General features: G+C 35.7%; 3 protein-coding genes across 5 annotated transcripts; 2 read left to right on the top strand and 1 right to left on the bottom strand.

Annotated features, from left to right (window-relative positions):
* Positions 1-2,554: 2,554 nt before the first annotated feature.
* On the bottom strand, positions 2,555-5,605 carry LOC132180092 (glycine-rich RNA-binding protein 2, mitochondrial-like). The gene is made up of 5 exons (XM_059592948.1): positions 5,498-5,605; positions 4,360-4,489; positions 4,194-4,262; positions 2,901-3,007; positions 2,555-2,829 (listed from the first exon to the last, which is right to left on the bottom strand). Exons 2-5 carry the CDS (start codon positions 4,478-4,480, stop codon positions 2,731-2,733), a joined length of 396 nt encoding a protein of 131 aa, XP_059448931.1. The 5' UTR covers positions 4,481-4,489; positions 5,498-5,605; the 3' UTR covers positions 2,555-2,730.
* A 6,084-nt stretch (positions 5,606-11,689) lies between these two features.
* On the top strand, positions 11,690-20,918 carry LOC132179384 (uncharacterized). 3 transcript variants are annotated; one of them, XM_059592105.1, is made up of 4 exons: positions 11,690-11,945; positions 12,360-13,287; positions 18,614-19,601; positions 19,881-20,918. In XM_059592105.1, the coding sequence occupies exons 2-4, from the start codon at positions 13,210-13,212 to the stop codon at positions 20,363-20,365; spliced, it is 1,551 nt and encodes a 516-aa protein (XP_059448088.1). In that variant the 5' UTR covers positions 11,690-11,945; positions 12,360-13,209; the 3' UTR covers positions 20,366-20,918. The 3 variants fall into 3 exon arrangements, with proteins under 3 accessions (XP_059448088.1, XP_059448089.1, XP_059448087.1); XM_059592106.1 differs by having other exon boundaries at positions 11,690-12,064; XM_059592104.1 differs by having other exon boundaries at positions 11,690-12,186.
* A 3,942-nt stretch (positions 20,919-24,860) lies between these two features.
* LOC132179211 (protein ECERIFERUM 26-like) lies at positions 24,861-26,407 on the top strand. Its single transcript, XM_059591879.1, has 2 exons — positions 24,861-25,349; positions 25,431-26,407. The coding sequence occupies exons 1-2, from the start codon at positions 24,918-24,920 to the stop codon at positions 26,283-26,285; spliced, it is 1,287 nt and encodes a 428-aa protein (XP_059447862.1). The 5' UTR covers positions 24,861-24,917; the 3' UTR covers positions 26,286-26,407.
* The last annotated feature ends 1,025 nt before the right edge of the window (positions 26,408-27,432 follow it).

The following is a 27,432-nucleotide window of genomic DNA, read 5'->3' as shown; positions in this document are numbered from 1 at the left end:
ATCCCTTTGACTAGTGAAATGAGGCTTTTTGTCATAAGATGATAGTTTGATGGGGTCAGGTGTCATAGTTGGCAGTTCATAGGAAAAAAATATCAAGGCACTGTAATTCATGGAAACAAGAGGTGGAAAACATTATTTGAGTAGGAAAAAGAACCCAAATTTGCACGTGAAAATGCACATTCTATTACACAGCCCCCCAAAAAAAAAAAAAAACAATCATCAATCCAAGTCAATTTGTACATGGAACACAAAAAAGTTGGTAAAAGATTGCTTCAGTTCAGATTAATACGAAGGAGACGGGAAAAGACACTGAAAAAGCAAGTGGCTTTCTTTTTATTTTTTTATTTTTCTGAATGCAAGAATAATTGGATAAAAGTTTGTGGGACGAAGACCTTTCCAGTCTCCATGTCCACACATAGCTCACCTTCTTTCCACATCAGCTATACCCCACATACCTATACATCCATACATACCCATTTCGAAAATTTTGAATGCTCACCGACACTCTAAGAATTAATCACTTTGGGATAAAATAAAATAAAAAATAAAAAAAATTAAAAAAAAATAAAAAAAAAACTTGTTATTATCTTCAAGGGGCTATAGTTTATTTGTTATTATCTTCAAGTGGCTATAGTTCATTTAATTATGAGCTCTCAACTATCAACTATCGTTCTCATCATTATTATACATTGACACATAATGCAAGTAAGACTTTTGTCCTTTTTTTATTTCGTAAATTTTAAAATCATTATTAAATTTGACATTAATTACTATTAAATTTTGATTAAATATTATTTTTAAATTTTTTTATTAAAAAAAAATCTTACTTATAGTCCCCGCAAAATCTACTAGACAAGCTCAACACAAGAGCATTACTCAACTTGTAGAAAAGGAAAGAAGCCAAGACATTACCCCTTATTATTATTATTATTATTATTATTATTATTACTTCATTTAATACGATTTACAAACAGTTTCTAAAATTCATAAATAAATAAAAGAAGAGGACAAGACAAATTTCATGACAAGACACAACTATATCCGACTAAGCCTATACATGGTGTGACCCACTACAGGCTTGCGTGTATTTTTTATTGCATCAAAATAAAATAGGACTTTACAAATATTAGAACATAATAAATTAATTGACAGAAAATGCAAATAAATATCAACCCCATATACTTGTCGTCGTCGTCGTCGTAGGTCACCAACTTGACCACTGTATTACAAAACCATTGATTTTATTCCCGATTTGTTGCTGGCTTTCGACGCGACATTACTTTAAAAAGAAAGACTTCAAGGCCCATAAGCCCCTGTCGGTTTCTTTACTCCCATGTGGGTAAGCAATTCTCTTTTTTGTCAGATTAATCGAATGAAACTGTATTATGGTGAAAAGAAACATTTAATATAATACTGAAAAAATTATTCTTGAAACAAAAAAAATAATGGCAAATTAAGAAAATCATGTAGATTTTTCGTAGTTTAAGCTCGAATTCTCTAGACTTTTCAATGTTTGGAGTCTTGGAGATTTTTCGTATTTTTCTAAGCAAATAAGGAAAATGTAACAAGAATTAAAACATTGAAAATGGGGTGAACTCTCCATCAATAAACCTAAAATAAAAATTACAACATAAAAAATACAAGTAATAAGTTAAAAAAGAGTCAAAAAAATGGAGTTCACTTTTCAACGGTAGGTAGATAGAATTATTATTTTTCAATAGTGTTATAGGATGTCCGGCCCATTACAATGGGCGCCAGTCCAATTAAAGCATGGATAGCCTGCCAAGAGACAGCACACCTTAATGTACGGAACGGAGGAAAAATAAAATTCTTCAAAAGATAAATATACAACCAACATAGCACTCAGCATCTGAGACATTAGTATTATTATAACCTCTCAGATGCAGGTAATGGTTAAAGGCCACAAAAGTTATCTCCGCAAATCCCGGCATTTTTTCTTTTTTTTTTTTTTTTAACAAATGAGCAAATAAATGCATAACTATGATTGGAGCAACTAAACAGCAACAGGTCCTCTTTTTTTTTTCTTTTTTTTTTTTTTGTAGAAATAGACAATTAGTTTACTCTATGAAACAAGCTAGAGACTGTAGTTTCAATCCGCATTAAGGATCAGATGCAGCATATTCCCCCACCAAACACAATAAAAAACAGGCGTCTCAAGCCACAGAAAGTAATTTCAAATCGAGATGATTCATAGATGGATGACAGTTGCAAAGGAAAAATAGCAGATTGAACTGAACAAGACCACAAGAAATTTCATGGATGCAAAGAAAGCTAGTTTGACTTGCAAAATGCTAAACATACCAAACCTGTTTCCCAAAAATTGGTTCTCAAATGATGTGTAACTATCTCATGTGTTAGTGACACATTTCCCAAAATAATAAATCTTATGAGATGGTGACATATTATTTGAAAACCAACTTTTAAGAAGAAAATTTGAAATGTATAACACTTCTCTTGACCTCAAGTAAAGAGTGCAATAATATTAATATATATGCGCATGCAAACATAAAACTCAAGCCAGAATGCACAGCTCTATGAAAACTTACCCTGCTCATACATGTAACAAGCAATATAACCAAGACAAATTTGTATCAACCAGCACAACTCCAAATTTTAGATAATTCATCCAATTGAAAATTCAAGAAACCATAATTTTGGAGCACCAACTAGCAACAGAAACAAGAACATTTGCAGCAAAACTGCAACATCTCAATAGCCGCGAAGACCGCCACCACCACCGCCAAAAGGTCGAGGGCCAGCGGGTCTGTCATTGGCATAACTCACACGAATGTTTCGCCCATTTAGCTCCTGAAAGTTTAAGATGTAAGTCATAATTATAATGGCAAAAGTTAACATCTCATAAAGACTTTATGTCGGACCTGGCCATCCATAGCAGACAGTGCTGAGGTTGCAGATTCATCACTGGAGTAGTTAATAAACCCAAATCCCCTAGACCTACCGGTATCTCTATCAATGATAACTCTCGCTGCACAGAAAAACCACCACTGAGAATACAAGGATATGGAAACCACTATTGACAATAGAACACAACCTAATTTAACTTCAAGGTAGAAGGCAAAAAAGAGTGGGAGAAGGGAAGAAGAAGCAAAGATTCTTGCCTACTGTTGTTGTATATCGCACATAAAGATTCAAGAAAACAAAAGTAAATGGAGCATAAATCAGAATAACCAGCTCTTCGTTTTCTTTTATGGAAGCCAGGACAAATCACTTATTTCATGCAGCAAAGCAGAATCTAAATATTCTTTCATTAATAAGAAATGCAACAGTCAATATCGAAAATAGGCACACATCTTTGTATCTCATACATGCTATTCACCTATTTAAATAAGGGTAAATATATTTCATTGGCTAAACTAAGTAAATCAAAATTTAAAAGATGTCCACCATCAAGGTTTATAGATCTACTAGAATGGTTTGGATCTCTCAACGATCTCACCAACACAAGTGAAAATGGGTGCGCCGTGACAAAATATATAGGGGCCACCTCATAGTTTTTCCCTCGCATATAAGCCCAAGAATATTTAAATAAAAAATAAGTACTTGGACACTACATACCATAGATGGATCATACAAGATCCCACAACCCAAAGATATCAAGCAGTGGTGTACTACTTGATGCAATAGACCCAAATATCAAAGAAAATTCAACGGAAAAGGTTCTAAAGATGCCAAAAAAATTGCTCATCTTTCAGAAATGATAATGGTAGGTATCAATATAATATTGCAGGTTGATGCAAAGTTGCAACAATTAAAAGCTCCAAACTCTGAAGAGATCCAGCATCCAGAAGTCTGGGATGGAGAAGCCATGTACACATTCAGCAAAAGAAAATACCAAAAACCAAAGAGGACTGTCGACTATTAGTGAACATAGCCCAACCTATTGACACCTGAACAACTGGGTCATTTACTTTTAGGAAACATATTGTTCGGTAAAAAATGAATCTCACCAACATAAGTTGACCTTTTGGATATCATGCAGTATTTAAGTGCATATATTATTACTACCAAAACCAAGCAATATATACAGGCAAGGGGTTTGAGGAACTATTAAAGAATTGATGCATGTTGTGATATCATAGAATTTAGCCTTATGCGACCAATAATCAGTTGAGTATGTAAAAACTACCAACACAGAATGTTAAAAAACTCACCCTCAATCACGTCACCAAAGCCCGAAAATGCATCCTTAAGAGACTGATCATCGGTTGAGTATGAAAGACCTTGAAAGCCACCATTATAAGAATAAGTTTCAAAGACTTCATGGCATAACTCGACTATTATCTATAATCAAAATGTTGTAGGAACATTTAGTAATACCTCCAATAAAAAGCTTGCTTGACATGTAGCGAACAGAATTAAGCATAGATGTGGTGGATGCTTGTCCATTCTGAGAAACGCTATGCCTCAAAAGGCTCCCAACTTTGTTACAAAAAGCCATAGTAATTGACTGTTCTCAGGTACCACATACACAACAGCAGCAACAAAAGAAACCATCACTTTAATTACTCATAACAGGGATATCAAACAACGAAAAGCAAACTGAAAATAGAAACAACGCAAAATTCTTAACATGGCTTCCAATAGAGAAAAACTAATTGATAGACATTAACACAGAGTCATTCACTTGATCATTTTCAAGCTTTGGATGAACCACGGAAAAGAAAACAAGAACAGATTGTTGGGTAGGTTCACTTTATCTCAGCAGTAGTAGTTATTTCCATGGTGAAGACAGAATTAAACCTCAAATATTTAGTATGTTGACAGAATACATTACCAGCTAAGTTAGCTAAACACCTCCAAAAAGGAAATATCGTAATGCTTCACATAGTTAAAACAAGCTTTTAAAATTTACAAAACCATTCTTTTACTTGATTTTCTGAGCTGGAGAGCGAATCTTAAACTTCAACCTATTCGAACAGGGCAGCAATTTAAAAAGTTATTATTATTAAGTAAACTTAACACGGTTCATCCACGACCACGAGAAATCATGGAGACACTATTTGGTAACAGATGGATTTTTCAATTTCCTCTCTGTAGGAAAGACACACGCACAAATATGAATACATACATTCCATGCATTTATATATAAATATAAGAATACACATATAAAGAAAACGAAAACTTTTTCCCTGATGAGAGATATAAATCGCCCGAGAATAAAATAAAAACTGCAACACGAAGATTTTCCATCTTTCAGAAACTAAACGAAAAATAAAAAACAAACAGAGCCTTGATTTCTTTTCCATTACTTCTACTTGATTTCTTTCGGTATCCAAACAGAACCTTTTTTTCTTCCATTTCACCCAAGGCTTCTGGGCAACCAAACAAAGAGTGAACAAAATTCCACAAACAAAAAGAATCAAACATACAAAATAAATAACTAAGCCAAGATATGTAAATACTTATATGTTCATGTATGAAGAAGCAGAGGTTAGGGTTTAGCAAAAGGCTTTACCTGAGGGAGACACAGAGGATGGAGAAGGGTGGGAGCGGCTAGGGTTTAAGCAAAGACAGAATCAGAGCGAGTGAGACGGCTAAAAATATCTTGGGGTTTTAAAGCAGTGAAGGTGTGGAGGGGTTTGTTCGCATGTAATCGTTCGCATTTTATGCATTTCTCAGTTGTACCATAATAAATGTACGGATTTTGATGTGGGATTTGGATGAATTGATAAATGTAGCGAAGAGGCGCTACGTGGCTTCAAAGATAAAATGGCGCTGGAATTACTTGAAGTGAATTTGAGATTTTTTTTTTCTTTTTTCTTTTCTTTTTCGTTGTGTGTTGTAGTTGTATGAGTCTTTTTCCTTAATTTTCTTTTCTTTTTCTTTGGAAAAATACTCCTCAATTCTTTAAATCTAAAAGAAAAATGCTATTTAATATTTTTCTATTCTTCTCCACCATTGAATTTGTAGTAGAAAATACTCCTCAAGGGTAAATTTTCAAAAATGAATGATGAAAAAAAGGATAAGATGATACTAAATAGCATTTTCCAATTTTAGAAAACACATTTGATGGGTCTTTTTTAAGGGAAAATCAAAATTGATTCTTAGGTTTTCTTATAATTTTAATTTAAGTTTCGGATTTTTTAATTTCAACAATTATGTTCTTGAATTTTATAATTCCAAATTGGCAATTTTGTTAACCTACTATCTAAATAATGATATATGATAGGGGCTTAACTTTTACTTACGTAGCACAAAGTTATATAATAGATGTGTCAGGTTTAAATTTCAAATTTCAAAAAAAGAGATAGAAATCAAAATATATGTCCACAAAAGTTGAATCTTAGATGAAGCCCAGTTAAACCCATATCACATCTCATAAATAATTAATAGCACATACGCAATGTGAACAATTTGTCACATCACACATACCAACAAGACTTCATGTGGAGCAGAGCAATTTGATCAAATTTTTTTTTTTTTCGTTTTCAAATAATGAACATACAAAATGAAAGATTTGTCACTATTCAAGCTGATTGTCAATTCTATTTAATTTTCTATTTTATATTATGATTTGATTTGATTTTATTATGATATTATTTACAGAAGATCTTACTTATTTTATTATAACATTATTTAATTTCTTTAATAGGATTATATTTGCTTTAATTACTGTTATTTCCTTCTTAAGATTATATTTACTATTACTACTAGGATCAAGTATATATATATAATTTGTATTGTAAATGCATACTTATTTGAATTATTATGGGTGTACAAACAACTGCCCCACCAACCACTTAGGGCAGTTGCGGTTAGTGATTTTAGGGGTATGGAAAAGCAGTTAATAACCGTTAACCGCCTACCCATATATATAATAATATAAATACATATTATATAATTTATATTAATAATAATTATAATATAACATTCAAAACGACATCGTTTTGGTGTTTAACACCAATATATGATTGTATGTATGTGAAATATAATGTGGTATGTGATCTTTTGAGCCAAGCTTTATTCAAAAACATTGCTTGACTCAAAAAACAGCATGTTCTTTTCAACTTTTTTGGAACACTTTGGCCCAAAACTTTTAAAATAAGCCCAAAAAATGGCACAATGATGACCAAAAACACTTAAAAAGCCTATATAAAAAAGCGGCGGTTATTGATTTGAATAACCCACTAACCGCCGGTTATAAAATAACCGCTAACTGCCTAGGCAGTTGCGATTGATTATTAAAAATCGATAATCGCCCAAGGCCGTTGTGGTTAGCTGTTGTAACCCATAACTGCTAACCGTAACCGCTTGTGCAGCCCTACGAATTATTATCAAATCATATAATTTTTTTCTTAAACACTATGCGAAGTTTTATTTCTTTTAAGCATATGAGTTTGTTTTATCTTTCGGTTATAAAATGAAGACGCTTTTTATTATTGTTACTTAGTCTTCTGCCACGTCAAAAGCCTTATACATATTGAAGATGGTTGCCTAGACAAACAGTTTTCAACGTGTTGATGCTACGTAATGGTGAAGGCTAAATTTGTTGTACGCGCTCACGCTTACGTCTACGAAAAAATAAACGAAATAAAATTCCTTCAACGATATAACATATCGTATTTACAAAACTCAAATTATATATTGGCCTATCATGATAAAAAATGATTTTTTTTTTTTTTTTTTTTTTAAAAAAAAAAAGCCTCTAAACTAGTCTCTACACACGGAATTTTCACTTTAACGTACATGACATAACCAAAAATCATACTTTTAAAGACGTTGTAAATGGCCCAATCATATTACTGCATTGATCACAATTAATGGCCTTATTTTTTATTTTTTTGTTTAATATGTTTGATGGAGGAGAAAGATTCGAACTAATAACCTTTGTTTTATTAAGCATGGTCCTAGCCAATTGAGTTACTCCCTATGAACAATTAATGAGCCTTATTGAGACCACTTATGCCTCATTTGACCATACACAAATATATAATTATATGATTTATGTAGTTCATTTTTCTTTGCTAGGAAATTGTAGCATGATAGGTAGGAAATAGCCATTACTCATTAGTCATTAGGCAAAGCATGCACCAATTTGGGTGGCGTGTAGTTCAATATAGAGCCACCCTTGTCCCTTGGCCTTGGCGAAGGTGCCCCGTGCAAGGGCACCCCTTCCACACTCATAAAGAGTCAATCATCTTTTCTCTACAGGGAGTGTGACAAAGTGACACGTATGTGGACATATGCAGGTTGTGATAGGCTGGGGTAGTGCCACCTGGAGTTGCAGCACTAGTAGAAAGATGGAAAAGGAACCAAGCCCACATGTGTTAGGCAAATGGCTTCCCACACCACTCCTCCTACTAACTTTTAGAACAATTCTGCTGTGTGACGCGCGTCCTTGAGCACGCCCACTATTGTATTTGTGTCCTTTTCAATGATATACGGACTACAAACAAATATTCGTCCTTTATAAATGTCTATTATACGCCTTAAATTCGATTTCCCGATGTCATGGTCTGGCAACTGCCAATATTCAATACTTCATATAGATCAGGATTCCCATTAGGATATATTAAGGTTTGGGTGTAACATCGAGGAGTTCAATCACTTTTCAAAATAAAAACTAGTCTGGGATAATTTTTATTTGTTTAATTTTAATTTTAGTTGAAAGTGAAAGAACATATTTGGAATATTACTTGGAGAGTCCACAGGATTATAAGGGCCAAAGAGATCTCGCAAGTTCATTAGCTCAAGTCCCGACGGACTAGCTGTTAAAATTCGAATGCACCTTTGCTCGAGTATGATGCCTAGCAACTGATTTTTCCTTTATCAGCTCATCTAACCACCAACTCATTCAATGCATTCGTTCTTGATATTATAGGAAGTAAATTTTCACGTCAATAATAACTTATTAGCTAAAATTCCTAAAACTCTAAAAAGAAAAGACAATACCGATATAAAATGAGGCGAGAGTATTCATTTCTTTTGTATCTAATGGCAGAAGGGGGCCACTAAAGTGGCTATTATACTTGGGCCTAACCATAGTAGCACATGTCTGCTGGGCATCACTCAAAATGAACATAGACGGTGAAAACTGCAAATACTTTCTCAAGACTAATAGAACCACAGCTTAACATGAGGCTCTCTTAGAACTCTAAATGAAACCTAAGCCAATAACCCTAAGGGCTTCTCATTGCAGGGTTCAAACTTGGGAACTAGCTTACACCAAGACAATCTAAGTGCCACTAGACCACGCCCGGGCGATTTGCATTCCTTACTAGTGAAATAATCAAATTATATAAATTAAAAAAAATACAAATATTTGTAGTATAACTCACTATAATAGTACCTATTGAAATTAATTGGGTAATATTATTTTTACATATCGTGGTAAACTCTATCATAAACAAGTGAAAGTCTCTTGTATGATAAATAATGAAACGAAAATTACCAAATTTAATATTTATTTTTGTCAACAATAAAAAAATTTAGGTTGTATACTATTCATGATTCAAATATAAGTGAAAATTGAGGAAAGAGGATCCGGCTTACATACTGTTATCACTACAAAAAAAATAATTTTTTTCTCACTGGAGTTTTCTGACATGGCGCTTTTGACGTGTGTTGAATGTCAGAAGCATAGGTGTCAGGAAATTTTTTTTCCTGACGTGTTACTGTTTAGCACGTCAAAAATTTCTGACATGTTAAAATATATCACGTCAGAAATTTCCTGACGTGTCAAAATTGACACGTCATGAAATTTTAAAATGAATTAAAAATAATAATTTTTTTAAAAAAAATTTGGAATTTTTTTTTTCAATTAAAAAATGTATTAATTTTTTTTTTTTTTGTAATTTATCTGCACCGCTCGAGTGGAAACCACGAAAAAATTTTCTCCAAAATTTTTTCGTTTCTGCATGGCATGGTCGGCTCTCTTCTTTTCTCAATTTTTTCTTTATCTCTCTTCTTTTCTCCGGCCAGCTCTCACTTTTCTCCATTTTCTCACTTCTTTTCGATTTCCATTTTCAAAAACCCAAACTCACACCGAAAAATCTTCAAACAATCAAAAACTCAAATAAAAAAAACAATCTAAAAAATCAAAAACCTAAACGTCAAACCCAACAAATCTTCAAAAACCCAAAAAAACTTCTTATCTTATCTTCTCTTCTCCTTTTTTTTTTTTTTCTTCTCCCTTTCTTTTTCTTCTTCTCTTCTCCTTTTTTTTTTCTTCTCCATAAGAGATTGAGAGAGGAGGAGAGAGAGAGAGTGTGGGGAAATAAATGAAGACGGAAGAATAAAAAGAGGAAAAAAGTTGAAGGAAAATAAGAAGAGGGAAAAATTTCAAAATTCCGCCCATTTTTTTTGTGACATGTCAATATTTAGCACGTCAGAATTTTCTGACGTGTTGAAATAGCACGTCAGAAAAATATTTTTTGACGTGGCATTTTTTGCTACATCAGAAAATGGTGATGTGGCAAAAATCATGTACTGTTTGCCACGTCAGAAAATAGTAATTTTTTTGTAATGTATTAAAATAACAGTATGTATGCTGTAGTTTAATCAATTGCCAAGATTGAATTTTAAAGTTGATTTACTTTTATAAGCTTTTAATAGGAGATAAAAAATAAAAAGAGATTTTGAGAAATTCAATATTGAAAGTTGATTAAACTATAGTATACATGCTGTTATTAAAATAACAGCATGTAAGCCGAATCCATGGAAAGAAACTCAACCTCAAAGCGGCACCGCCTTATCATTTTCTACTCCAATAAACTTCCATACAATCAAAATAGAACCCACATACAATGCACATTAAGTGAACTTTAACAGGATTAGAAAAAAATGGTGAAATTTAATGGATCATATGGCAAATGGATCCTCTCTGTTTCAAATGAAATGGAGATTTGAAATGGAGAGGAACCGGTTAGTTGCTTTTGAGGGGCAAAATTGTCCACCAAAAGTGATATTACAATTTTGCCCCTCAAATTTCAACCAACCGGAATGAAATGGAGAGAATCCCATTCCGGATCATATGTTATCTTAATATTGACTTAAATGCCATGCCTTATGAAGCGGAGGTCACTACGTCAAACTTTCTCTTCATTTTATTTCCCCTTGTGCGGACATAAAAAAAAAAAAGTGAATTAAATGCTTCCACTTATGTTGGGTGGTAGTTACTCCGCCGGAATTCAACTTGGTTTAACTTATCATGATTAATAGAATATAAATTAGATGATAAATTTATTTATTCCTATAAATTATGCTTTTGAAATAAATAATAATTTAACATAAAAATAAAGCAAATATCTTAAATTTGAACATTTTCATATTTTTACAGACAAAAAACATTAGTTAATGAAAAATAATAAAAATTAAATACAACTATAAGTCATTTTTTGAGGGTGGTGGTGTTTATCAATTTGGGGGATCAATGAGCGATCAAGGGTGGTTTTGGGGGGGAGAGGTGATATGCTAGGCAAAAGATTTTCATGGAAGCCAAACACAATTTTCAACATGATTTTAGGAGTGTTTACAAACGCAATCTTAATAAAAATTGTTTGTACATAATTAGCATCTTATGCGGTGTCACAGGACCAAGAAGAATTAAAATAGAAGGAAAAAGTGGAGAGTGGAAAAGATGCACCCGCAGAGCGCGTGGGACTTGATCAGGGAGCTGCTCTCTCTCTCTCTCTCTCTAGAGAGTTTCTCTGTCTAGTGTGGCGTCTCACCAATATATTTGGGTCTTCCAAGCCCTCGTTGCCTCTTTTTCTTTCATTCTCGCGTGTAACTTCCGAACAAAACCTACTGGGGGGGAGAGATAGAGAGAGAGAGGGGGGAGAGGGTATCTCTGAAACACACAAATACTCGAACACACAAACACGAACACATTCGCACACAGACACTAACAAGGAGAACCCACTGGACACAGAAACACAATCCCAAAATCTATACCCAGGAAAAAGGTGCTTCCTTGAAATTACTTGTTATTCATCATATCCTTTTTTCTTCTGCTTCTCTAAGTGGGAAAAAGAGTGAGAGAGAGATCTTGTCCTCCTACATTTGCCACTTTGTGGTGGACAAGGTAATCTTCAATCCCACGAATTCCACAACTTTTTTTACTCCTCGAAATTCCAGAATTTTCTCGTTAACGCTTGGAATCAAGCTTCCCTTTTCCGCTTTTGATCGGTACCTGCAATTGCCTAGGTACCCAATAAAGTCTTTGACTCTCTCTCTCTCTCCCCCCCTTTTCCATTTTCCAAATCTCAAATTTTGTGTCTTTTCAAATTTTTTCGAGTAATGAAACTAGGGTTTTTTTTTTTTTTTTTTACTGGCAGTTTGTGCTGAGAAACGTGTTTGTTTTGGTGTTGGAATTCTAGGGTTTTGCGGATCGTAATCGAGCACTGGTTGAATTGCTCAATTTTGGACTGAATTAGGGTTTGATCAGAGCACAGATTGGGGAGCAAAGGAGTTTGCTTGGCGATGGGCACGAGCTTCGATCTTCCACGGAATCGAAATTATGGATTTGACAGTACTAGGTTTCAGTTCTCGAGTTCGTAGATTGCTTAGAAATAATGGTTGCCCATTGTTGCTCTCGGCATGGAAGAGGATTGCACGTATGGAATTGTGTTGAGACAGTGATCTAAGACTTTGGGGGAATGGAATTTTTGGAGGACTAAGGGCTTCTGGGTTTTTGCTGCTTTGCGAGTTTGATTTTCAGTAGGCAATGATTTTGGTGTTGGGATTTGCTTATAAGGAGGAGGTGATGATTTTGTATTGGCCCAGAAGGCAACACAGAGGTTCTGATTGCAGTTCACTGTTTTCGTTTCTCAAGAAACCGTTTGGGTTAACATAGTTCGAGCTAAATCATTGACCGAAGAGTTTTTTCAGTTTTTCTATCTGGGTTTTGTTACTAGTTTAGTTTAGTATCACATTGGTGCAATTGAGTGAGTGCTGAGTGTTATTCTTCTAAGGTGATTTCAGTGATATCTGCTTGACCCACATGTGCTTTTAAGCTAGAGGGGAAGAGTGGTTGGAATTGGCTTTTGTTGGAGTGACTGATAAGCTTATGCAGGGATAGTGAAGCTGGAAATGAATGTAGGGACATGGTGCATGGACAGGAGCATAGTTTCTGGTTCGTCCCCTTTCCGGAACAGTGCTTTTGGAAAGTAATTCGAACATTTTTGTTTGTGGAAGGCGCTAGTGTAGTGTATTCCTGGATTTTGTGCAATGTCGCGCTGCTTTCCGTTCCCACCACCAGGATATGAAAAGAAGGCTAGGACGGAGGATGTGGACTTACTAAAAAAGGTTAATTACCTTTCTTTTGTCCATTAATACTCTATAATTGATGTAGCATTCATGGGGCATGGAAATTAGTATTACTGTGAGTTGCACAGCACTGGATTAAACAACTACTTTCAAATTGTTAAAATCTCAGTTTTCGTGTCAAAGCTAGCGTCCATGCACTACTTGGCTTTCCGTAATTGCTTAATTATGGGTAGTTTTATTTATCTGACTGAAGAAGTCTATTATTTAATAGAATGAATCTGCTGTATTTTGGAGGCAATTTCTAGCATAATCCAACTCCAACAAAAATAACGTACAACCTCTTATTCTGTAAAATTGAAATTTGAATTTCATTTAAAACTTAGAAGGTTACTTATTTATTTGCTATAGGATGTCAGATTGTTTAGGTATTATAGCCGGCAAGTGATTAAACCCTTGAGTCCTACTACATTGGAAGTCTTCTTTAGTTCTTTTTGCAAGCTATACTTGGTCCCCCCCCCCCACCCAAGGATATCAGCTCCTTTGGCCATATTCCTGTTTCATAATTTAGATCTTCTCTCTCAATAGATAGAGTGTGGATTTTTTGTGTTATAGGTTCTGGTTGGATTTTTGATGAAAACTGATTAGGAAGCATAAAATGATATGGCAGGGGAATACATAACCCACACCTTGTGATTGAATTTGAGAAATGAGATTATCTGGATACATGTAAAGCACATCTTTTTTTTCATTTTTTATTTTATTTTTTCTGGGAAGTGTATGCAGTGGAATTTTATAGATCATAGGGGAAGGGGTACTATGCTTTTGCCAATTTTTTTTCTTCATATAAAATCAGTCAGTTTTTCATGAATCTTAAATAGTTTAACTTTGTAGCACTAATCTAAAAATATGTGCATAAGTGAGGGTTCACTTTCTTCATTCGAAATCTGTTGTCAACCATTTTAGTAGTTGGTCCAAGGTGCAAAACTTGTTTTTTTAATTTTTCTGGTTTTTGTTATTATGAAGGGTTTCCAGCATGGACGTCAAGTTCATAATCCATGGTTATAGTTTTTGCTTGAATCCTTATTACATATTCAATTTATGCCTCACTTATTAGTTACCTAATGTTTCTGATACAAACTGGGGTCAACCACTCTTAATAGTTACAACCCTTGTATCTTTGGGCAATTGCAAGGACACATCCTGCCATTCAACCCACAAGTCCTGTGTTTTACTTGTTGGCAACATTTATATCAGATATGGGACTTGCTGATGTTTTTGGACTCAATTTGTTGATATGCTTATTCTTAATTGCTTTGTCTTACTTTGGCTTTCCGTTGTATCTCTTATAGTTTTTGTTCACCCAAAGATCATTTAGAGAACTTTGTATAATATTAGTAAAGTGGAGAGAAGAATTAGTCAGCCTACTCCCAGGTGATGCTTTGAAGCATTAAATTTTTGTCCCATTTACAAGAGTACATGAATGATGTCTGTGCTCTTTTTTTTTTTTCTTTCTTTCTCTCCCAAATACTATGACATGGTATTATAGATGAATCCCCTAAATTTGGACATGAGGGAACAACTATATATTTGCTTATTTTGGAAATTCCGTCTTTGTAAATGAGTGTGTTTTGCATCTTGAAAAATTATATGGTAACAAAATTACATAATTAAAATATTTTAGTAATGTTTCCCTAACCCAAAATAAAAGATCTTTTGCACCTTCTTTAAAAAGTAAATAAGGGTATATACTTCGGTGAGATTTTGAATGGGTGTTGACAGGGGGCTGCAGGAGGTTTGTGTTGACATTGTTAAAACCACAAGAGGCCATGTCAGAATTGTCCCACACTTTTTCAAGTCAATATTAGAAAAGATTCAGTTATCTCCAATTTTTGAAGTATCTGGTAAGAGCAAAAAGCAGTAGATCTTAGCCAAAATGCCAAGAATAATGGGAGGATCTCTGATAAGATTAAGCCTGAGAAGTTTCTTGAATTGCAAATGTATATATATATAAGCCGAGTTCAGGGAAATGTGCCTGAGTTTACCTGAATATTTGCTTATTTGGAGAGGAATATGATGTCTATTCAACAGAATTCTAAGTATATGCAAGGGATAAGGAACCCATATTCCACCAAATCAGGAGTAGACTATTCAGGTCACCAAATGCCACCCTTTTGTATGTTCTGTTAAAAAGAAAGAAAAAAAAATCAGGGTAGTTGGCCTAAAAGAGACCTGGCAGTGATAAAGATTTCAAGTTCTGGTAAATGCTGGTTATCCCATGAAATTACATTAGAACAGAGATCCAACGCTTTTGTTATAAGCAACAGATGTATGTTTCTTATTTTTATGAGTAAGTAGGTCTCATGAATGTGCTATAGTGTGGAGCAATACGATACACTGGTTTGTGAGAAGTGGTTCTCTAGGGTCTGAACTTGTGCACCGCATTCTATCGTTGTGATATATTATTTCGTTTATATTATTGAAGTCAGTTTGTATTAACTGTTTGTTCTTTGTTAAACTGACGCTTTGTTATTATACCTTGAAGTTATAATAAGGACATCATATGATGGGGCTTCTCAATCTTGTTCCAGATGTTAAGATAATTCTATTATGATTCAGTGAATTAACCTTTTGTTTTACTTACTGAGAATCGTGTTGGAGGAATTTTGGTTATGTGGAGGTTCCTCGGATTGCTTTGATTTATCACTGTACTTTATTAATTCTGGTTACAAAGGTCCCTCTTTAGGATTTGAAAATATGTGATGGGAAGTTCCTGGCAAGGGGTTTCACAGAAATATAGGACCACAGGATGGTCCATCTAAATGGCTGGTATTTGAACTTGCTAAGTGAGAACTATTGTTGGATTGGGTGGTTGAAGGAAAGCAAGATCCGTAGATTATTGCCTCCTTTGTTGCTGAAAAAGTGTGACCCAGATTTGGATGCTCAAGTAGAATTTGTAAGACATGTTCAGCAGTTGCATAGAACTGCTAATCTTGAGGAGATCTTTTGGTGGTAGAAGAGTAAGTATTCTTGGCTGGATGGCCCACAAAGTTGTCTGCCCTGGAAGGTGAACTACTATTGCTCTAAGGGTGAAATAATTGGTGGCAGGTATGCAAATTTTGGAACTGATCCCATCTCGTGGAGCCACACTTTGTTGGATTCCTCAGTTTTCCTTCATTTTGAAGGACAAGAGACTTGATTTATGGACCATTTTAGGAGGTGACATTTTCGAGCTTCTTAATTAGCTAAAAGAAAACGCAGCTTCTGGTGTAGTTGGCTTCAATATAGGTGTTCTTGATATGGGAAGATAGAATTTAAGAATTTTATTTTGAAGTTTTGACATAGAGGAATACGTGACATTGATTTGTTTTGTACTTCCACCATTCCTTTGTTGTGATTGGGCTTGCTGAGTTGATTTAGGAAATTTACAATCTGTGGGATGGAGTACTGATTATATGAAAATCTTCCCGTTCCCATTTTAGAGGGGTTTTTAATATCTCTAATTGTTTCTTCCTAGAGCCTATTTGGAGGATAACAATGCATCAAAAAAAGCTTATGATGTTTGTGATTCTACTGTGAGGTTGGTTCACCAGTAGAATATCCCCACCCTCTTCTTTCCTAGTGGTTTATATGTGCTCTTTTCTTTTCTTGTCGTTTCTTTACTTTATATTCTCGTGTAGAACATGAGCCAAACTGGATGTAACAACCCAGGGATGTTGAGAAATATGGGGTCCAAAGAGGGCAAAGTGTTCAGAGGAAGCTCGAGGGACATGCGGTGTCATACTACTTGGATTCCTCCGGTTCTTCTGGCCATTGGAATCCTAGTTTCATTAGGGCAGTACAGAAAAATTTCAAATTTTCATTGATGAATGATAATTGAATATCAAGAGTCCCAAATATAAGACCTTGTTATGGTTATACTGATAAAACAAAACTAATAGTAAAAAAAGTGCCAAAAATACCCTTACAAGTTGAGAATAACCAAAGTATTCTCTCCCAAAACCATGCATTCTATATAAAAAAATTTATGTCAAAGGGTTGCGGAACTGGTTCTTCCAATCGAATTTGAAGGAAAACATTGTCCTCGTTTTATTTCCTCTAAAAATACCACTTGCTCAAGGCAGAGGTCTAAAGACAATGACATGGTGTCAAACTGATCTCCATCGTCCCTAGCGGCCCTTTGTCATCTCTAGCAACCGTTTGCTCCAGGCCCATGTGCTTGGGTAAAAGGGTGATTGGAGATGGCTGAGGGATGTCGGGGATGGCGACAGATAGTGGCCCGGTACAACGGAATGCTACTGAGGACAACATAGGATGATGTAGAGACTAGAGACGATTGAGGGCCTCCAAGGACGACGACGACAGATGGTGGCCCAAAACCATAGAATTCAGGCCAGATGGTGGCCTGCAGTGGTTGGGGTCGGGCTATAGCTGGCGATGAGCACCTTAGGGGTGGTCTATATTTGCGCTATTACTTCAAAATGACTAGTAAAGCTACAGTTAAAGCTCGTTTTAATCACTTATAAAGTTACTCTCACCTAGTAAGGAATTAATGTTGGACTTAGCACTTATGGGCACCTTAATAATCCACCCACTTAATGTGGGCAATACTTATTCCCAATGTGGGACTGACATTTTAGGGTTAGGGTATCAATCTTCCCGTTTCAAATCTTTGACGCCCTTGTTAGGGCCCATGTCATGCATTACTGCAGTACTACATGGTGTTACTAGGTTGCTTTAATGCCATTTGTAATGGTTCAAGGAAAATGCTAGCTACATTTGCGTTATTACTCCAAAGAGACTAATCAAGTTCCAATTGAAGCTCTCTATAATCATTTATAAAGCTCAGTCTCACCTAGAAGATAGTGACCATATTTAAGGTGGATTATAAATGTGTTAGTTAAGTTGCATTTGGAGCTTCTTAGAATCACTTATAAAACTTAGTCTCACTTAGTAAGGAACCAATGTGGAACTTAACATCCATGGACACCTTTTTAATTCAGTAACTCTCTAGTGGGGCTAGCAATGTTGCAGTGGTCTGTGGTTCAAATGCGGAAACTAAGTGGGAGGTGCAATAGAGGCTCTCAATGTTCTTGCCCTCCTTCATTGTTTTGACTTTGTTTTCTCCCTTGCTGTCTTTGTAACTATACAGCTGTTTGGAATCTGCGCAGCATTCATCTTTCTTAAAACCAAGAGTAATTTTGTACCTGCTTATATTTACTTTATTAGGGAAATAAGAGCTACACAAAGAAATTCTTTGTTATTCTCTGTAGCTTCATGGGTTTTTTTTTACAGAATTCTGTAATATTTCCTCTTTGTTTCTTAGAAAAGCATATTCTTATTTTTGTTCTTTTTTCATGGTTCACAGGAAAGGGAGAGAGAAAAGAAGCATAAGAAGGAGAAAAGGGACAAAGAGAAGAGAGAAGGGAAAGAGAAAAGAGAGAAAGATAGAAGTGATGGGAAGCATAAGGAAAAGAAAGACAAGAAGGAAAAGAGCAGAGATAAAAAGAAGGATAAGGAGAAGGACAGGGATAAAGATAAGGAGAAAAACAGTGCCCCAGATGAGAAGAGACTTACGGGACAGGCTGAGGGTCACAGTGGAGAAAAACTCATTCAGAAAGAAGAAAGGGATAAAGGTAAAAATAGTATTCCAGAGAAGAGATTTGTTGGGCAGTTTTCAGGTTACAATGCAGAGAAACTCAGTGACAGCAGTCATTTGGCAAAGGAGACAATGGATTCCAAATTCATGCAGGAGTTGGGCAGGAGGATTAAAGATGATGACAAAGCGACTGAGAATACGATGGAGAAGTTTACAAATATGGACCGAAAAAAGGATGAGGAGATGGTCAAATTGTTGGCTAAAGGTACTGGCACTTGGGCTGAAGGTAAGGAGAAGAACAGGAGGAATGACGAACGAACGATGGATGGTCGAGGAATCAATTGTGAGGCAAGATTTAGTGGAAATTCAATGGTTCAGAACCCTGTTGGGGTTTTTCAAACTAGAGTTGAAGGTACGCTCAGACCATCTGAGAAAAAGGTGGAAGAGAAGGAAAAGACCAAAGAAAAGGAAGGTGATGATAAACGTGGGGATAAACGCAAGGATAAAGATAGAGAGAAAAAGAGCCAAGGGAAGGATAAGGACAGGGACAAAGAGAAAAAAAAGGAGGAGAAAGCGAAGGTGAAAAATAATCAGAAGAACACAGAACATGATAGATTAAAAGAAAGCAACAAGAGTGACCTTATAGGTAGCCAAAATATTAAAACCCCACAACTTCCCAAGGACAGCAACAAGATTGCTGCTTCTGAGGAAAATCTCAAGAAAAGGAAGGAAGTTGAGACAAATGGAGTTTTACATGGTGAGTTCTTTTCATAATGACCATGAATCATTGCCAGCCCAATCATTTCTTTCAAGTTTTGTAACCTTTACCCCTTCTTAGAATGGTTATAGGGGCTAACTATCCCTTAAGACTTTGGTGGGTCTCTTGTGATTGCAGATATTCTTGTATTAAATTATGCTGCGTTAATTGTCAGTGATTCTTGGAAATTACATTGAATCAATTTTGTCAAGCAGTTTCAAACTCTGATAATTTTCTTATTAGCTGATAAGTGATGCTTCCTTTTTGAATTTCTTACAGCCAGTGATGTTAGGCCCAATAAGTTGGCAAGACCCACTTCTTCCTCCCATCGATTTCCGGAAAATGGAAGGACAATGGATCATAGCCAAACTTCTATCACGAATGCTTCGGATAGGCATGTAGCAGCCAGTAATGTTAAGGTGGATAATAAGGAGCGCAAGATAAATGGCATTATTGATCAGCCATCGTCTGTCTCCTCAAAGAAGCCAATGTTTGCCACTGCACAAGCTGATCAAATCGCGGAAGCAGCTGCCAAGCCACCCCATCCAGATTCCAAGTATTTAAGTCAGGTATATACCATACCCAAAATGGAGGAGTGGTCTCATTATGATGACCAAGAATGGCTCTTTAGCAACAATGGTTATCAATCAGAATTGCCCAAGGTGGGATCTTCAGAGGTTGAGGAGACACCAGAGGTATGGGCGGAAGCTATGAGGATAGAGTCTGCTGATGTTTGTGCTCTGCCGTATGTTATTCCTTACTGATTAATTATTCAATTGCCCATGCTTCACCCTCCTACTCACCTGAGCTGTGAAATAGGACCACACCTGGGAAAGGTACAGCAGCATCTGGCCTGGCCCCAGAGAGATGAGATGAGATGAGATTTTCTTGGTGCATTCTTTAGCTATTGCACTCTATTGCAGGGAGCATTTTGCGGGTGATTGGCCTTTTCCTTGAACTTTGTTGGTCGGGTTGAAGCACGTCGGCAGTTGGTCACACGCCGTTGCATGCTCGAGTGCATCATTGCAGGGCAAGATTTGGAGGGCGGCTTTTGCCTCATGGCATCCAACTACTAATTCATTCAAAATGGGAACATAAATTAAGGCAACCCGGCGAGGTTGCTTAGAAAGTGAGATGTATAAGCTTGTGCAATTTTATTATATTTTCTGAGAGCCGAGAAGCTCTTCTAATTGAGAATGCAAGGGAAACTAGAAGTGGTCTTTGCAGCCCCGCCACAATTTTGATTTGTAACATATAACTCTTATTTACAAGAAATGTGAAATAGAGGAAAAGAAAGTAGTGGCATTCATTTATTTACCTCTGCTGTAACTCATTCTTCCGACTCCCGTTTGGTAAATCTTGCCTCTCCCTTCAATACTATCCACTTCATTTTTTATTTTTAAAAATTAACATAAAAACATTCTCATTTTTTTTACTTTTATATCACATTAGTTACTTTTTATTATTATTTAAATAAAAAAATCACTACAAAATAAAATTTTTTCACTTTTTCATATCAATTTCTTACTTTTTTTTATACTAAATATTCGTACTTTTTTTCCAAGTCAATACACTCAGCTATAGTATCTATGGACAAGGAGTAAGCCTAGATTACCTCTTTTGATGTACTACACCCATATTTTTACATCACTTTTTTTTTTTTCTTTTTTTTTTTTGGAGTGGGGGTATTCCACATGCAGTGTGCTTTTCAGGATGACATTTTGTTTTTTAACAACAAAATAAAAATAAAAATTTCAAAAACTATTTTTAGATTTGCAATTCAAAAACAAAAACCATAATTGTAAGACTTAATGGTCTCATAAGAATTGTATGGGCCTATTGGGTCCGTGCAGAGACGATAAACCTTAGCCTGTACTATTTTCTTTTAAAAAAATTGCTATCTAGGCAGACTAGGCTGCATGAATTTGGGACTCTAGGTTTAAATGATTAGAAATACTACGCATAACCTGTTACATTTGGTGGATAAGGTTCTCTTTCATTTATTTTTTTATTTTTATTTTTTAATAATATGTTATTTTAAACTATTTCCATAATTATTGATTTTTTAATCTATAACTTTAACTTTCTTCCTACAAATTTTGGCCATTTTTCTAATGTAACCATTATGAAATTATAAATTTACCCTACAAAATTTAAAATTAAAAACAAAAGAAAAAAAGGGTTGGCACTGGATGAACAAACGCAAGGTCGTAGAACAAAGAGCATTTGAGTTAGTGTGACTCATAACATCAGCTTAGTCATTGTCGTAAAACAAAGAGCATTTGAGTTAGAAACATTAAATTCATGCGAGATTTTAGAACAGCCAGTGCTTATGTTAGTACATTTTTAAATGTGCAGGCCAGTATTTTTTCTGGTTCTTGTCACGGAGTAAGTAGTGTGGGCTCTATTCATCCTGTAGTAGGCTATGATACCATTGAAGAAATTTATGGGCTTAACTCATCTCATAAAACCGGTTCAATAAAAGAGGGTTGTCAATTCCTTATAAACATACCCAAGATCTTGTCCACAGGCAATGTGAGATCATTTCTCAACAAATGATTGTATTATATCATTACTCTTGTATATAATGTTTATGCTTTGGAGCTATATATAGTGTTTTATTATGTGATGTTATAGTTTGTTGGACCAAGGTCCGGCCTAGTAGAAGAATCGCCGACCCTAAAACATCCTACATTGTAGAAGGCCCAAATCGTTTGCAAGGCCTAGGACGCACACGACTTAAGAACCCTATCCACGGTATAAGTCGGCCCAGGGACCCAAAGATGTGAGTCCAGACGGCCCAAAGCCGCTCGTGCCTACATCCGCCTCAAACAGTGGAACACCGATGTTTAGGTTCGCATATCAGGCCCGTCGCTTTGGCGAGCCTTGAAGCCTTCAACCAAAAATCCAATTCCAGCATCACCATCTTAAGACGGGGTCGTTAAGTGAAGTTCGCTCAACCTCGATAAAAGAGAAAGTAAACGTCTAATCAAAATAAAGGGGCCGTCACGTCAAACGAATTCCGTCACGTCCCTGTCCTGCCATACTCAAAAGGGTCGCAGTGGTACGAGAGTCAGGCGGACCTAACCTGCTCGCCCAGCTTTTGATCCTCAGACGACATGTGTCGTGCTCCGAAGTAGTTGTGGCGCGAATCTCGAGAAAGAGAGATATAAGTAGGAAAAAAAATTTAAAATGAAAGAGAGGAAGAATTGTAAGAAAAAAAATATAAAAAATAAAAATAAAAGAGAGTTTTTCTTGAGTATGTTGGTGGATTTTGTATAATTCTCCGGTGAGATTTGAGTGAGTGGCTGGCAAACTGTGTGAACATAATTCATAAAATATATATATATAGGGGATGCATTACAACCTTTCTTTTAGGTTGTCCAAATTTCTTTCAAATTCGGACAACTTAATTTGAGGAGATTCAAATCCATTTGTTGTGTCATAATATATTTTCTTTAATTTTGACCAAGACACTACGACAAGCCCCATAAATTTCTGTCCATCCATTTGTCATTCTTGATTTCCAACTCATGCGTCATGTTTGGTACACAGGAAGGGACCCAAAATGGAAAAGTTATTAAGTGCTTTTATTGCACACTATTATGGGAATAACAGATAACTATTCTCCTAAAATGAAAAATATCTATTAATTTCTTTAAAAAATAAGAATAATATTTATTCTTGAAGGAATAAATTAATATATTTTCCAAAAAACTAATTATTGTTTTTTAAATCATAATAATAATAATAATAATAATAATAAAACTCTGTCCCCATCCCTTTGGGTGGTTGACCAACTTCGGTGTTCTCTTAACGTGGATGACAACCCGGTCCACCCCCAAGGTGGTCAGCTAGGCAACCATGGCCATGGGATGATATTTAAAAAAAAAAAAAAAAATCTTTGGTTGTAAATTATTTTTAAAAATATATATTTTTAGAGTTATGATATTTTAAGAAATTCCTTACGATATCACCAAATAAAAGAATAGAAATAAATAATCATTCAATTAATTAATCTAACTTTCGATATTTTTAATAATCCTCATTTCTATTCTCTATGGAATTTACCTTCCAATGTACTAATTCTATATCAACAGAAGTAGAAAGAAAATTGGTTGTAGCACTCTAGGAAAGACCGGAGAAAACGACGTAGGATTGTCGGCAGTGAGTTGGCGCAAAACATAGAGCTCCAGCATTTTTTTTTTTAAAAATTTTTTTTTTTACGCTAATAATGGCTTCTTTAATTAAACACAACTACCAACCATTAATGGACTGCTAAAAAAAAAAAACTTATTTCATGCATTTAGCTAAATATGTTTATCCTTCTCAAATTTGACTATAACAATCCCAACGCAAGGATTATGATAATCTTATGTCTGTATTCGAGCCGAGTCGCGTCGAGCTTTAAAATTTTAAGACTGGCTCATTTATGAAGATGCTTATTTGAGCCGAGTCAGGCTCAACTCAAGCTCGAGCTAAGTTATTGAACTCTTTAATGTATGATCTGAGCAGAGTGTAAGCCTGAATTTTAAAACATCTAAACATTAATTATCTATAGCATAAATATAAATATTAATTAATTTATATTACATATATTACTAATATACATACTTAAATTTATATAACTAATTTTTAGTTTTATACACACACACACACATATATATATATATATATATATATATATATGAACAAGTTAACGAATTGGGCAAACGAACCGATCGAGCTTTAATTTAGCTGAGCTAGAGAGCCCTTATCGAGTTTTCTTGAGCGAGTCGGGTTTGTAGCATTTACTAATTAAGCAGGTTTCTACCGTATCAAGCTCAAGTTCGGGTCGAATTAAACTAAGCGGATTGTCGAATGAACTCGTTTATTTACGGCCCCTAATCATCTATAATGTTTTTTTGGCCATTATTTATATCAATCGACTTGAAACATACTACCTATTAAAGGAGTGGCATGTTGTTCGTATAATTTTCTAATATTACAAGAGTTGATTATTATCTGCCGGAGTATTACAACTTACAAGAACAGCTCTGTGTTGGTTCCATACCTGTCAGAAGAAAAATATCTGGCGACAACTACACACCGCCATTAAAGCAATCAATGCCACGCAGTCTACTGGTCATCGAAAAATTCTAATTATTTCAAAATCAGAAGGATTTTGAAATGGAGATATCCTTTTCCATCGTTTCGGGTGACACCAATTGCAATTTAATGGCCCATCAAAACTCCCACCGGTCACGGAAGCCTCCCGTCCCCTCTCAACCCCTACAAATACGCTGGAGCCTCTACAACTACTGAGCAAAACACAATATGGTATCTTCCAAAGAGGAAAGCCCGGTCTACGGGGTTCGCCTTTCCTCCGTTGGTCCGAGCCGGTGGACGGGGTCCGGCGTGGTTCACGAGCTGAGTGGCATGGACTTGGCCATGAAGCTCCACTATCTCAAATTGGTCTACTTCTTCAGCAGCCATGCAGCTGAAGGTGTAACCGTGGTGCGTTTGAAGGAAACCATATTCGAGTGGCTCAATCACAACTACTACACTAGTGGGCGCGTGTGGAGATCGGAGGAGTCGGGCCGGCCCTACATCAAGTGCAATGACTGTGGCTCCAGGTTCATCGAGGCCCAATGTGACAAAACCGTTGACCAATGGCTGGAGACCAAGGAATGGTCTCTTGACAACCTGCTTGTGTCCCAACAAGTCATTGGCCCTCAACTCTCTTTCTCTCCCCCACTTCTCATACAGGTACTATTTTCGCAAAATTTCCTTTGAAAAACGATGAAGAAAACTACTAATCATATATATTTACCATTTTGTTTTGCGCAGGTGACCCAATTCAAATGTGGGGGGATGTCACTGGGCCTCAGCTGGGCACATATCCTTGGAGATGCATTCTGTCTTTCGGATTTTATAAACGGATGGGGCCGGATCCTGGCTGGTATTCGGGCCAACAGCCCATCCAACTTTCACAAACCAGACCCACAGATTGAGAGACCCAAAAACCCGCCACCGCTTTCCGTGAAGCAGGTCGACCCGGTTGGAGACCATTGGATAACTGCCAATAACTGCAAAATGGACACATTTTCATTCCATGTAACCGCCAGCCAGTTAGCCATCCTTCAATCAAGCCCAAACCAAACGGACGAAATTCCAATATTTGAATCTCTTTGTGGCGTTATTTGGCAATGCTTTGCCAAAGTTAGAGAGGGGAGGGTTGAACCAAAAACGGTGACAATATGCAGAAAAGATCCGACCAGACCCACCAATGGGATTGTAACAAACACTCAAATTATAAGCTCGATTAAGGCGGATTTTTCTATAATGGAGACAAGCCCAAAGAAATTGGCAAAGTGGATACTTAATCAAGCTGTGGATGAAAGAAGGCAGATTGAAGAATTGGTGGAGAGCGATGGTGGGGTTTCAGATTTCATTGTATATGGAGCAAATTTGACGTTTGTGGACTTGCAAGAGGCTGAGTTTTACGGGCTGGAGTTGAATGGGCATAAACCGGATTGGGTGAGTTTCAGTGTACAAGGCGTGGGAGACGAAGGAGCTGTTTTGGTGTTCCCAGGGCGAAAAGATTGTGGCGAAGCAAGGGTCGTCACAATAATTCTTCCAGAAAATGAGGCATGGAAGCTGAAATCTGAGCTGGTGAAGAACGGGCTACTGTCTATTGTTTGAGGGTAATCTTGGTTAAGTGTGTGTTTATGTAAAATATCATATCTTTTACAAAGTGACAGCTATTAAAATTGTGTAAACAAATAAAATTTAGACTTGAGTGTATTATATATTAATAATACTCTTTTCTAATCTTTTAAGGAATTAACTTCCAATGTTGTACCAATTATTTATTTATTTATTTATTTATTATTATTATTATTATTATTATTTGAGTACAATGAACAAAGAAACAACAACAAACGAAAAAGAAAAAATTAAAAAAGCCTAGTCTAAAGAACTGAAAAAAGGGGGTCGTTCCACCGACAACATGAATCGAGTTGAGAAGAGGGGGATAAAGGAAAAGGCAGAAAAAGATATGACTGCAACTCATAGTGTCGCATAATAGGGGCATAATGTTGCACTTCTCTTAATTAATCTTTCTAGCTGTCTAAAAACAAGAAGCTGAGATAACATTATAAGTATAAAAAATAGGAAAATGTTAAGGTCACAACATAAATCTAATTTATGGTCAACTTCTCTTCTACGCGTCATTTTATAAAAATAAAAAAAATTGATAGAGAAGATTTTGGGATTTTGAAAATTTGGGAAAAAAAGACAATTTGTTTGGTTTAAAATTCAAATTTTTTTTACACGTAGGAGAGAAGTTGGCCATAAGTTGGGTTTGTGCTGTGTCCGTATCAAACTTCTAAAAAATAACATAGAAAATCTTCCTGTCCTAGAAAAATGCTAGATGCTAGGGTGTAGTAAAGCCAACATACCAGTTCTAGGACAGAAATTTTTGAAATTTTTTTTTTCTAACCTACTTTAATAAGTATCAAGTATATCTCTAACATGAGGGAGCACCTGTAGTTTTCACCGTCTAGGCCCCTTCTGTGCGGCTCTTAACAAATAGGTGCTACTATGATCATGCCCAGGTAAAATAGCTACAATTGGTCTCACCGGCCTACTTTTTTTGAATATATATATATATATCATCTCTCACATATTTTATATATATATATCTCTCACATATTTTTTTAATATTTTTAATAATCATTTATTGTCATTATATTAAGTTAATAACCCAAGAGTCATTCTACTACAAATGTTCTCCAACTTCCACAAAAGACGGAGAAAACAATGCTGGTAGAGGTCTAGCATGCTTTCT

This window comes from Corylus avellana, chromosome ca4, assembly GCF_901000735.1.
Source record: "Corylus avellana chromosome ca4, CavTom2PMs-1.0".
Taxonomy (NCBI): domain Eukaryota; kingdom Viridiplantae; phylum Streptophyta; class Magnoliopsida; order Fagales; family Betulaceae; genus Corylus; species Corylus avellana.
This window is presented reverse-complemented; position numbering and strand designations above follow the sequence as displayed.